Here is a 12,173-nt window from a genome sequence, read left to right on the forward strand (position 1 = left end):
ATGTTTGCTCAGCGTTGTGCCTGGAAAAATGGAAGTTAGTGGGTGTTGCTCAGTGAAGTGTGCATTTTAAAGTTACCCACATTAAGTGATGCCCATTGTCCTGTCCCTGAATTGCATGATGTCATATGTCATTTAAAGCTTGTAGTGATGCCGAAGGCTGTCAGTGCGCTGGGAAAAAGGCGATGAGAAAGTTGTGAATCAGGTTTCTGTAAAGCCTTTGTGTTTAGGGTTGTGATAGATAAAAGCTGACTCATGCAATATTTCTGGCGAAGGAGCTGTACAGACTAGTAAGAGCTTCTCGTTTTACCTGAGCGCCCAATGAGCTAATTCGGCAACAGCTGAAGTCGGAGCTCGCGCCTCTCCTCTGCCGCACAGGTAGGTCGTGGGCTCTTCGGAGAGGACTGAAAAAGAGAGAGGACTTGTTCAGCCCGGGCGCCAGGAGCCAGAGACATTCCTCAGCGGTGAGATACTGTCGCAGAGGATTTTCCCTTGCAATAATGTTCTCGGGTGTTAGCGTGCTCGGTTGTGACAGAGGCTATTCTGCTTTAAATACTGCAGGCAGAGGGGTTGGGGGGACAGTAATTGGATTGAGAGAAGCACATTAGTTGGTGACTCTTTTCCCTTGTTGTGAGATTTCTAATAAATGGGATTTCTGTTCCTCAAAGTTCAGTTAAAATACTTGGCAGAGGATCATTTGTGACAGGCCAGGCTAGACATCTAATCCTGCAAATATTGTAGCTCTCTAGTGTGATATTTTCACAGAGGTTGTTAGTTTTAGAACTGATATGTATTCATATACAAAATTTAGTGATTAAAAATCTGCTGACCTTCACTTGGAAGCAGAAGATGTAGGGAGTGTATTTAAGATCATTTGGGATTGGTACAGAATGGATTTTAATCTTTCTCGGGAAGCCGGAGAGCGTTTTTGTTTCTCGGTTCCAGTGTTGCATTTTGAATTTGATGCTGAATGTAGAAATTGTCCTAAACTACTTTGCTTAATTATATCCACAGTGTGAATGCTTTATTTGCAATATGAAGATATCTCAGGGGGAAAAAAATGGGAAAGGTATTTCTTGTAGTCTCATTGCTTTTTGGTAGCTAAACTCCAGAGGATGTGAGTACTGTAACTTCTGGTAATGTTGACTTTGTAGATAACACCTGAGGTGCTCTTTTTCTTGCCAGGAGAAAGGCAACAACAATGCTAATCATGAATATAGATTAACTTTGGAGTTTTTACTTGTGCAGTGTGTCATAAAATTTCATGTGCAGTAAACAACTTGGAGGAATAAACACCTATATTTAGATAGGACTTGGGGATCTTTAAGTCAGTTTTGTATTTAAAGACAAAGCACTTTATCTCTCATTGTATACTAATGTTCTAGCATAGCCAAAGCTGCAGAGATAATGGAAAACCATTTATCATTACCATGAATATAATTACAGGAAGGAGGTTTTTGTTAAAGGAAAGCAAATGATAGAAGAAGGTTATGCATTTTTGGTGAGAACTTGTTTATGACTGTGCAATGAAAACCCAAGACATGCCAAGATGGTTGTTTTGCATGTGCCTTCAGCCTTGTAACTAATATTAGAGTTGCCTGTTGGGATGAAACAGTAGTATTCCTTGCCCTTGCATGTCTGGGGAGCAGGGACGTGTCATTGTTCTTGCTGGGGAGCGCTCTGGGGTTGTGCCATGCCAGTGTGTGTGTGACACTGGAGCAGGGAGCTTTGCAGGGGCTGGGAAGGGGGAGAGAGTAACTGAATTAATGCAAAGGCACAAACAAGAAATGACCTTGTTTGGGCAGCATGTTTCCTTGTGAGTAGGGACAAGTAGTAATTATCCTCCTTTCAGTGCTGAACTAACAAGCAATTACTGTTATTCCTTAATTAAAGTATGCAAATTGAAGATTTCTTTTTTTTCTCCCCAGACTGAGTTAAATACCGTTATTCACAACTGACAAAAGTTCTCCATATTATTTTGGTTCATCCTTGAAAAGGTTCAGTAAGCAAAAGAAAGCCTAACAAAAAAAGCAGTGAACCAGGCCAGACATGGGTCAGGGTATAGAAGAGTTGCTCAGAGTGTGTGCCTGTGCAGGCTCTGGGGATACCTATGATTTCACACAGTGTTTGCAGACTGAGTTTTGATGAATGCACCTACCCACTGGTGCTGCTGCTGCTGGAGCTGCGAGGGTGGAGTGGGCTTGTAAATCAGTCCCACAGGATATGGGACAAATTACTTGCTTTTTATAGTAAGTTTCTATGAAAGAGAAAAATTTGCAGGAGGTTACAGGGTTTGCAAAGGCACTGGGTCAGTTATGATTCATAGAGAGCAATCCTAGGGAAGGCTGTTTGCTCTCTCTTCACTCCCATTAATTCATTTGTGAATTTCTCACCAGGCATTTGCTACAGAGGGTGAAGTTACTTAGTGGTACAACTGCAGAGTAAAACTACTCTTTGGAGTTCAGAAAAGCCAAATACAAACCCTGGCAAGAGAAAAAAGGATAGGCATGTGGTTGTGAACTCCATTCAACTGCTCTCTGTCCTGATGCCCTTGTGACTGCAGAAATCATCTAAAAATTCTTCCTAATTTTAACAGCAGGGGTAACTGTAGAGGTTATTTTCCTACCTAAGTGTTCTAAGATGATCAAGTCCAGCTGTTAGCCCAGTGGTTATGCCAATTCCACCACTAAACCATGTCACCAAGTGCCACATCTGCACATCATTTAAATACCTCCAGGGATGGTGACTCCACCATTTCCCTGTGTACCCTATTCCAGTGCTTGACAGCCCATTTAGTAAAGAAATATTTCCTAATATCCAATCTAAACCTCCTCTGGTGCAACTTGAGGCTGTTTCCTCTTGTCTTAACATTTGTTATTTGGGAGAAAAGGCTAACCCCCACCTGGCTACAAGCTCCTTTTAGGTAGGTGGGTATAGAGAGCAGTAAGGTCTCCCCTGAACCTCCTTTTGTCTGAACTGAATACCCTCAGCTCCTTCAGATGCTCTCATAAGATTTGTGCTCCAGACCCTTCCCAGCTCTTTTGCCCCTCTCTGGACACACTCCAGCAACTCGATGTCTTTCTTTCCGTGAGGGGCCCAAAACTGAACACAGGATTAGAGGTGTGGCCTCACCAGTGCCAAGTACAATGCTCAGATGCGTTTCTGAAGAAAAACTTGTGAAGCCTTGGAAGATTAACAGATCCTGTGTTACTGGGAAGGGCTGTAGGTTTTTCACAGCTACCTGCACCTGAGGCAGGAACTGAGAGCTGGGCAGAACCAGGGCGTGCCCCCAAGCCCTGATTTCCATGAGCAGGGTGTTTGGTATAGGACTTGGCAGCTGAGGAAAGGGAGCTGCTTCCTGGTTCCGTGCCATGCTGAAATCCCTGGTCCGCTGTGCCCTGACTTTGTGCCAGGTGTGCCAGCTACCCAGGTGCCTGCCTGCTGCTCTGCAGGAACACTGGGCACCCTGAGAAACACATTTTACTGGTTGGAGACACAATGGACAAAATCGTAACAGAGCTCTCCACAGAGAAGCCAAGTGCCAATTTATATCCACCTGGGAAAGTACTAAAAATGAAGTAAAAAGTAACTTTTCAGATTAATAGTGAGGATGAGGCTCTGGGGACAAAACAGACAAAGTAGTAAATGCCTAGTTTGGTGTAATTTATGTAGAAGCATACAGGAGTAGCAATTTCTATAAAAAAAAATAGAGGAACTTGAATCAACCATGTTGCATGCACTTAATTAGCCATGCCTTTTAGTTACCTGGGGTTTGCCAAGGTCTCTGGGAATACAGGTGTTAAAGAGCAAGGCCATTTTAACTATTCCAAATAATTCTCAGCTTTTTTAATAAGCAATGACACTGACATTAAACAAAAGAATAAGTGGGTTTACTTTGGTTTTCTAAAACGTGTTAGGTTCTCCTAATGCTTCTGGCTACAAGTGTGTCCTATGTAAAACTACCTTACCATTTTTTCTGACTCCAATGCCATTGATGTGAACTGTATTTTGTTTCTATTCTTTATATTAATGAAATTTTTTGTTAAGCAAATACTGCTATTAATGCCTTTGCATTATTACCTGAGAGGCAGACCATATGTCAATGAAACAGGAAGAAAAGAATGTGGGGTAATTGAACTTCATAAGGTTTTTGCCTTTACTTCCTTCTTAAATGTAGTGAATCAGGTGTTTGTCATGTAATTTTAGTAAAATACTCTGGAGTAAGCTAGCAGAAGTGCTACCCCTGTTATCTTGTTAATCCTGCACATTTTTCAAGGGAGCATTTTTCATTCAGCAGTGTTGTGTTTTCTAACTTGAATATGAAAAATTATCCAAAGCTGATAACAAAAACACATTTTTTCTTATGAAAAATGTATACTTTCTTATCACCAGTAATAGCAAGGCACACATCATTTTCTGTGCCCACATAGAAACAAGAGAATATAATTTTTCTGGTTTAATTTTTCTGCATTTTTCTGTTTTAATTTTTTTCCTATTTTATTGCTTTATATTTTATTTTCTAATTGGTACTTGATGTGTTTTTTTCAAATATGCTTCTGTGCTTCAAAACTAGAAGAACCTGGCACAAAGAAAGGCTATAGATTTTCAGACTGCAAGATAAAACCAGAGGTGCAGACCTTCCGAATTAGGTTTTTAATCTAATGGCCAATTTCTAACCCTTGTAATGAGCAAGTTACTCTCAGTGTTAATTCTTTACATCACCTTGAGGGCAATACTTCTCCTTAATAGAAAGCTAATCCCATCATGACTGAAATGGTGCTAGTAATTACTCAGATACAAATAAAATCTTGTGCATTCAAGATAGGCCAAATAAACATTCTTCTCTGGTATTTTATTTCTGTTTGCTTTGGATTTATTTTAAAAAATGGGAGAGTTGCTTTCAGCTTTGGATGAAATCCTCCCCCTGCTCTGACAGCTGCAGGAGCTGTGTGTCCAGGAGGTTTCTGCTTGTAATTGCATAGCAAGTCTGACTCACTTCAAGAAGGGCCACCTTAAAAGCTGGGTGGGTTTGATTTGCAGCTTTATGGTTTCTTTACTGAAACTGTTGTCAAGAGCTGTAATTACTGGTATGAATTTTTGAAAAGTTGTCACTGGACTAAAATAAGGACTAAGCTACCGTGCTGTGGGTAGCTTCAGTATTGCTTTTCTTCCTAAATTGTCACAAGTTTCTCTTTTTTCACAGGACAGGCATTATGAAATTCCCTGAGTTTGTGGCAAGATGTTTTTTGGGAGGAAACAAAGCTTTGAAGTATTGAATTTACCTGTGACTACTTTTGCAGATTCTTATGCTGTATCACACACAACTTGGCCAGAGACAAATCTGCATTGCATCGTGGACAGTGTCCTGCAGGGCAGTTTGGCAAGGAAAATAAAGCAGAATTGAAATGCCAACAGGAAGACAGACATATTATTTTGTTGTTGCACTGATCTGAAAAACAGCTTTGGGTCAGTTCAGCAGGGGGTAATATTCTGGCTTGAGCAGAACAGTTTTAGAATTACTTATTTTTCCCAGTAGAAAACTGAATTATTTGGCAGCATTCTTTCTGGTGGGGACTCTCTCTTCAGAAACGATATTATTTTCTTTGGGAAATCGTTCTGCTTTTAGTATTTTTGTACAAGCCACAGAGCTGGTAATTGATAACTGCTTTTAGTTTTTTAAAGACTGTTGGCTTTACGGGATTCAAAATGAAAGACACTTTCTGGTATCACTCTGTGTTTCTTGAGGTTTCCAAACCTCCCAAGCCAGCGTCAGGGCTCAGCTGGGAGACAGCAGGGACTGCTCCCAGTAAAGTTGTGGGGGTCTTTTGTAACCTTAAGGAAAATGTTTTGAGTTCTCTTTTTCTCCTGTGCTGAGCCTGAGCAGTGGATGTGCTAGCAACAAGCACACTGGCAGAAAAAGGATGTGCCAGAGACAGAAGTGTGAGCAGGAGGAATGTGGTGTTGTAGCTCTCATTGGGGGATCCCCACAACCTAAAAAGCATTAGAGTTACAGTTCTGCCCAAACCGTGTTGTTCTGGTTGTCTTTTGGTTTAAATAGAGTTTTGGCTGCTTTCTATGCAAAAAGCTTTAAAAGTATCTGCTGTCAACTTTTGCCTTACGTGGAGCAGCGCAATAAACCCACTTCTTCTGTTTGTTTGTTTGTTTCTTTAGATGACTTCCACTTACCTCTTGAGGTTGTACCAGCTGTGACAGAGGCCCTTGACTCCAAGAAGAAGGAGGAAGATTTGCACAAGGAGAGCAGATCTTTCCGCTACTGTGAGAAAAACACCATGGACCTGTCAGACAGTGACCGTCCTGTCAGCTTTAGTTCCACTTCCTCCTCTGCATCCTCCAGGGACAGCCACTGCTCCTTCGGAAGCAGAATGACCTTGGTTTCAAACAGCCACTTGGGTTTGTTTAACCAGGATAAAGAAACAGGTGCCATCAAGCTAGAACTAGTCCCAGCCAGGCGATTTTCCAGCAGCAAGACACGCAAAAACTCTGCTGTGGAGCAAGAGGATCCTGAGGGAAGCCTTGAGAAAAGGCCAAGCATGCCAAGGAAAGCAGAACCAAAAGGAGCAAGCAAAAACTGTGCAATGTCCCTGGTCACAGAGCCCACCAGTCCGAAGCTCCTGTACGTAGACAGAGTTGTCCAAGAGATTCTGGAGACAGAGAGGATGTATGTGCAGGATCTAAAAAGCATTGTCAAGGTAGGGGGCTTGGTTAAGACAGTGTTAACTGCTCCATAATGCCATTTTTTACACTGCTTGATTTCACAGTGGGACACATGGACTTGACAGTGGAACCGGCGTGTGCTGGTCTTTATAAATTAGTGTAACATGGCTGTTTAAGTGTATTTCTAGATTTTATTTGATTGGATAAATCTAAGATGTTACTGTGTGTTAATGAAGAAATAACAGAAAAAACATCCTACAGCTGGCAGCAGTAGTGAACAAAGAGTGATAAATGCTTTGTAGTAAAAAAAGATAATATTTTTATATTTACAGAAAATTAATTAGATTGTTCCGTGTCCTAGGATGTATAGCAAGAAGCAAGACAGACTTAACTGCCTCTTCATATGCTTCATCTGAAGGTTCTTACTGATTTTTCCCAGCCCTCCCAGAGTCCTAGCTCTGCAAGTTCTTTCCTGACTTTTCCCCTGTCCCTTTCATACACCTCACAGCTGCAGTCTGTTCACTCTCTGTCCTTGCCCTGTAGTATTGAATATGGCGTATGTATCTGCTGGAAAATACTGTTGTTTGGCTGTAATATGAAGGAATTACATTTTCTTTAATACTTATTCTGAATGGGTGTAGCATTTATTAGCAGCAGTAGAGTTTATGTCCAATCCCTAGCCTAACAGTACCTTTCATTTCCTCTTTCTAGTACAGGGAAAAATACGGATAAGTCCTTCTGTGGATTGTTCTTTTCACTCTGCACTTGTGTCTGTGCCATCAGCATCATTCTGCTTTGCATTTTTTAAGGTGACAATTGATTTCCTTGGCTATTGTTTGTAGCCTACAGGTTTAACACACAAGGAAGTGCTTAGTGTGCTGTTTGTAGAACCTAGAGCTCCAGGTAGGTGTATGTATCATCTGAGATAGGAAATATCAGGCAGCTGGAGACAGTCTTCCCCACTTGCAGCTCTAACCTGTGTGGTCCCACAATAGCAGGGGGAAAATGTGAAGGCTTTGATAACTCAAATGCATGTTGTGATTAAAACACCAGTACCCCACCCTGCAAAGTTCTGAGAAAGGTTGCTGTTTCCACAAGATTTCATTGGTTTCCATAGCTGGTGCTGTTTTACTACATTCAACTATTGCCTGAGTTTCATTTTGGACTGTTTAAGATTGTCAGATGTTGCAGAACCAAGTCAGCTTCTGTGCATAGTAACCACCCATTAGGCATGACTTCCCATGGTTTTGGAAGCCTTAGCCCTCACTCATCCTCCTATGCTGTAAACTGTACAACTTGAGAAACTGAAAACTGAGTATCTTGTAACAGATTTTCCAATTACAAGGAGGAATACTAATAAATGCTTTCTGGAAAATACTTCAAGCATCACTACAGTAGATGTAGAGTAAATAAGGCAAATGTGTTTTTTGTTATGGAAGAACTGAAGGAATTGTGAACCTGTGATATGCCCAAGCCTATTTCCTGCAGCAACTAATCATGAATCTAGAAAGCTTTGTATGAAACTACCTGGTCCAACCTCCCAGCTCAAGCAGGGCTGTTCTAGAGCACTTGGCACAGGATTGTGTCCAGATGGTACTTGAATACCTCCAGTGAGGGAGACTCCACAACCTCTTTGGGCAGTCTGTTCCAGTGCTCAGTCACTCTTCCTCATATTCATGTGGAACTTCCTGTGCATCAGTTTCTGCCCATTGCTTCTCACCCTAGTGCTTGGCACCCCAGAGAAAAGCCTGGAAGCATCCTCTTCACACTCTCCCTTCAGGTGCTTCACTGACAAAATTCCCCTTTAATCAAGGCTGAGCAAGCACAGCTCTCTCAACCTTTCATTGTAAGAGAGATGCCCCAGTGCCCTAATTATATTCATTGCCCTCCACTGGACCCACTCCAGGAGCTCCATGTCTCTGGTGCTGAGGAACCCAGGACTGGACACAGCTCTCCAGATGTGCCTCACCAGGGCTGAGGGGCAGGATCACATCCCTTGACCAGCTGGCAATGCTTTTCCTAAGACACCCTAGGATGCCATTGGCCTTCTTGGCCACAAGGCCCACTGCTGGCTCATGGACAGCTTGTTGTCCACCAGGACCCCCAGAATCTTATGTACACAGTCTAAAAGTAGTAAGGAGGGCTGGGTGTTTTTTTTGTTTCAGGGTGGGGTTTTTTTTTGACAGAGGGAGGGAGAAAGAGGAGGGGGGCAACCCATATATAAAGAGCTAAAATCTGAAGTGGTGTCAGATTGAGAAAAGCATAAGAACAAAAAGGAAAAATCAATAGGTGCTATTTTAATCACCCTCTACCACCATCTGAGAACTGTCAGTAGAGATGTAGCCTAATGCTTTTTGTCCTCTAGTAGAGGGGATTTGTTGATGCTACATTCTCTGTAGGCAGTAGAAACATACTTAAAAGGAATGTGTTCCCACTGTTGTTCCCAGGACTTTGAAACAGGTTTCAGGGCTGGAACTGAGAGGGTGTCAACGCTCACATCCATGAATCTACATTCTCTACATTTCTGGTATAAAAATGCAAAGCAAATTTGCATATAATTCCCCCTTCCTTTGGTGGTGGTGCTATTTGTGTGGGTTTTAGATTTTTAGGGGTTGGGAGCTTTTTTTTATTAGTTTCAGTGGTGGTGGTGGGGTGTCAGTTTTGTTTATTTCTCTTGATAATTTCTTTTTATATATCCACTCTTTTTCCCATTAATAAATAGATAAACCAGAGTGGAACCCAGCATTAGCCCCTAGGGTATGCCACTAGTCACTGATCTCCAACTAGATTTTGTGCCTGTGATCACCACCCTCAGGTCCTGTTGGTTCAGCCATTTCTCAGTCATACTTACTGTCTGCTTGTCCAACTCCTACTCCTTCAGCTTGGCATGAGGGTCTTAAGGGAGTTAAAAGCCTTCCTGATGTCAAGGTAGACAACAATATCCACTGCTTTCCATTCATCCACCAAGCCAGTCATATCATAGTTAAAAGGTTATCAGACTGGTCAACTTTCCCCTGCTGAATACCTGATGACTGTTCTTGATTACCTTCTTGCCTTTAGTGTGCCAGGAACTGGTTTCCAGGGCTAGCTGAGCACAAATGACCTACTAACATGGATGATTGTGAAATTGCATGTAGCATCCTGGTACTAGTCATAATATCAAAAGTCAGCTCATTAAGAGTTAGCCTAGCATAGTATTTTGGGCAGTGTCCTTCCCAACCTATGTTGTCCTTAGAGCATGGAGTTGTCATGCCTGAAGTAAAATACTATGGAGGAATGGAGCAAAATAGAATTTTATCCTTTTTATGCTTGTATTGACCTAATGTTGTTAGGTCATTGGTAAGTAAATAAATAAAGTAAAAAGTCATAACTTCTGTTGCCTTTTGAGTATCTGGGTGATCTTAACAGTGCCAAGTTGGTAGGCAGAAGTAGAAGTTGACTTCATGGGATGTGGTTAATGTGATTTTTAAATGATCCTGGAGAGCTGCTGAGGTTTTCCAGTTTTCTCTCCAACTGCTGACAAGAAGTATTTGGCAGGATGAGGATGAGGTACAGGTGCTATTTGGCACCTTTGCTCCAGGATAAGCGTTTAAGAACAACTGCTTTTCTAGCCAGTACAGCCATTTTGCCTGTGACCTGGAAGGACAGTTGGGTTAGGATTGTTTTGAGGCACGCTGCTGTGATTCTTGCACAGGCAAGCATTGCAACAAGGATAGAGTGAACTTTTCCACCATTTGGTGTGTTTTATCAGATGATCTGTTAAGGATAATTACAATTTTGAATGAGTACAGCTTGAAGCTTGTTTTGGGCAAGTTTGTGATGAGAAATTGGATACCTCTGCTTCCTGCTTGTATCATGCTGACAGGTGTACTGGCCAGGGCAGAACTCACTGACCTTTTCCTCTTCAGGACCTAGCCTGACTTTTTCAAGTAGTAATGTAGTTAGAATAGACCTAAACTTCAATTAGAGTCACTTACTGAAGTGATTTTTTTTTTTCTCCCATGGGTAAAATTCTCTTTCTGAAGCTATTAAAAAATCTGTGTTTTGCCCTTGCAGTTCATAGGAGTCAGAAGCCCCCATTCATAATGTGCATAACTGTTTGTAATTGTAGAAAGACATCAACATTTCTGTTTTACCTTTGCAAAATGAAAGAATAATGCAAATGCACTATTGCAATACTTACATCTTCACCCCTATCAGTATAATAATATAATTAAAAGGTCACTGGTATCTACAGAATGACTAGAGGGGTCTAAACACATTGTCAGTGTGTTTCACATATATTTGATGTAAAGAGAGGCTGAGCTTCAGAAATCTTGAACTCTATCTGAAATCTGGGAGACCACTTATGTGAATGAATTCCTCTATAGTTTAATTCCAAATGTGGCTTTTTTTTTTTAAACCATCTCCACTGAACTAGTTGAAGTCTTCGTCCTTTCTCCTCTCCAGATCTTTTGTCCCTGGTCCCCTCCTTTTATACTTAAGTCTCCTCATTTGAAAAAGTTACATTCCCTTCTGCACAAGGGTGCATTGTCAGTGTGTTTCACGTATATTTGATGTAAAGAGAGGCTGAGCTTCAGAAATCTTGAACTCTATCTGAAATCTGGGAGACCACTTATGTGAATGAATTCCTCTATAGTTTAATTCCAAATGTGGCTTTTTTTTTTTAAACCATCTCCACTGAACTAGTTGAAGTCTTCGTCCTTTCTCCTCTCCAGATCTTTTGTCCCTGGTCCTCTCCTTTTATACTTAAGTCTCCTCATTTGAAAAAGTTACATTCCCTTCTGCACAATCTCCTGCTTATGATCTTGCTGCCTCTCTGTCCTAAGTCTTCTCTCAGTAAATCCCATCTGCATCCCATCAGTATGTTGTCTCATTTCCTTATGCGATCTTTTGCTTTTTAGTATTAATCTTTCTCATGTTCTTCACTTCTGCTGATTCCAGAGCTCTCTCCATGGTTCTCTCAGCAGGCCTGACAACATTTTCATCACCATTCTAATTTTTCTGCCCTCTTAAGTACACAGAAGTTAAGAGAGGTGTCCACCAGGCTTTCCTTGGTTCCCATTTTGTCCTTCCCATCTTTCTGTAGTACTCCTTTATGTCTTCTCTGCCCTGAAATTGCACAGCATGCTTTTCTATACTGTTTATGGCTTGCCGAGAGTCGCTGAGACATGGGAACAATCTTTTCCATGCTCTTGCCTCAGAGGATCGGATCTGAGCCAGATGTTGCTGGCAGCACCTGAGAATGGCAGTTGTGCGTTAAGGCCTTGTGAAGCCTGAGCTGAACCTTGCAAAGGACCATTGCTAGAAGATCCTATTGAGAACACATGAATTTGGAGGGTTTCTCTTCCCCCGCACACCACTGTGGTCAGAAATAGGGGAATTTACATTAAGGCAGCAAAAGGCATTTCTCTGAGAAACAAAGTCTCCATTATGCTTGGATCTGCTGCTGTCTCTCCCTGAGACGTGAGGATATGGTTCATGTCCCTGCTAGTCAGCCT

The 12,173-nt window shown here is 41.7% G+C and overlaps 1 protein-coding gene across 2 annotated transcripts in view; it reads left to right on the forward strand.

The window, feature by feature from the left end:
• The window catches only part of PLEKHG1 (pleckstrin homology and RhoGEF domain containing G1), a 126,308-nt gene that overhangs the window by 73,177 nt on the left and 40,958 nt on the right, over positions 1-12,173 (forward strand). Inside the window, exons 1-2 of one of the 2 annotated variants that reach the window (XM_041423947.1) lie at positions 408-461; positions 6,169-6,707. In XM_041423947.1, the coding sequence (XP_041279881.1) occupies positions 6,288-6,707 (420 nt within the window). In that variant the 5' untranslated portion in view covers positions 408-461; positions 6,169-6,287. Of the gene's footprint in view, positions 1-407; positions 462-6,168; positions 6,708-12,173 lie in introns of those variants that run through there. The other variant, XM_041423946.1, reaches the window with a different exon arrangement.

This window comes from Onychostruthus taczanowskii, unplaced genomic scaffold (assembly GCF_017590055.1).
Source record: "Onychostruthus taczanowskii isolate IOZ18803 unplaced genomic scaffold, ASM1759005v1 scaffold8, whole genome shotgun sequence".
NCBI classification, from domain to species: Eukaryota; Metazoa; Chordata; class Aves; order Passeriformes; family Passeridae; genus Onychostruthus; species Onychostruthus taczanowskii.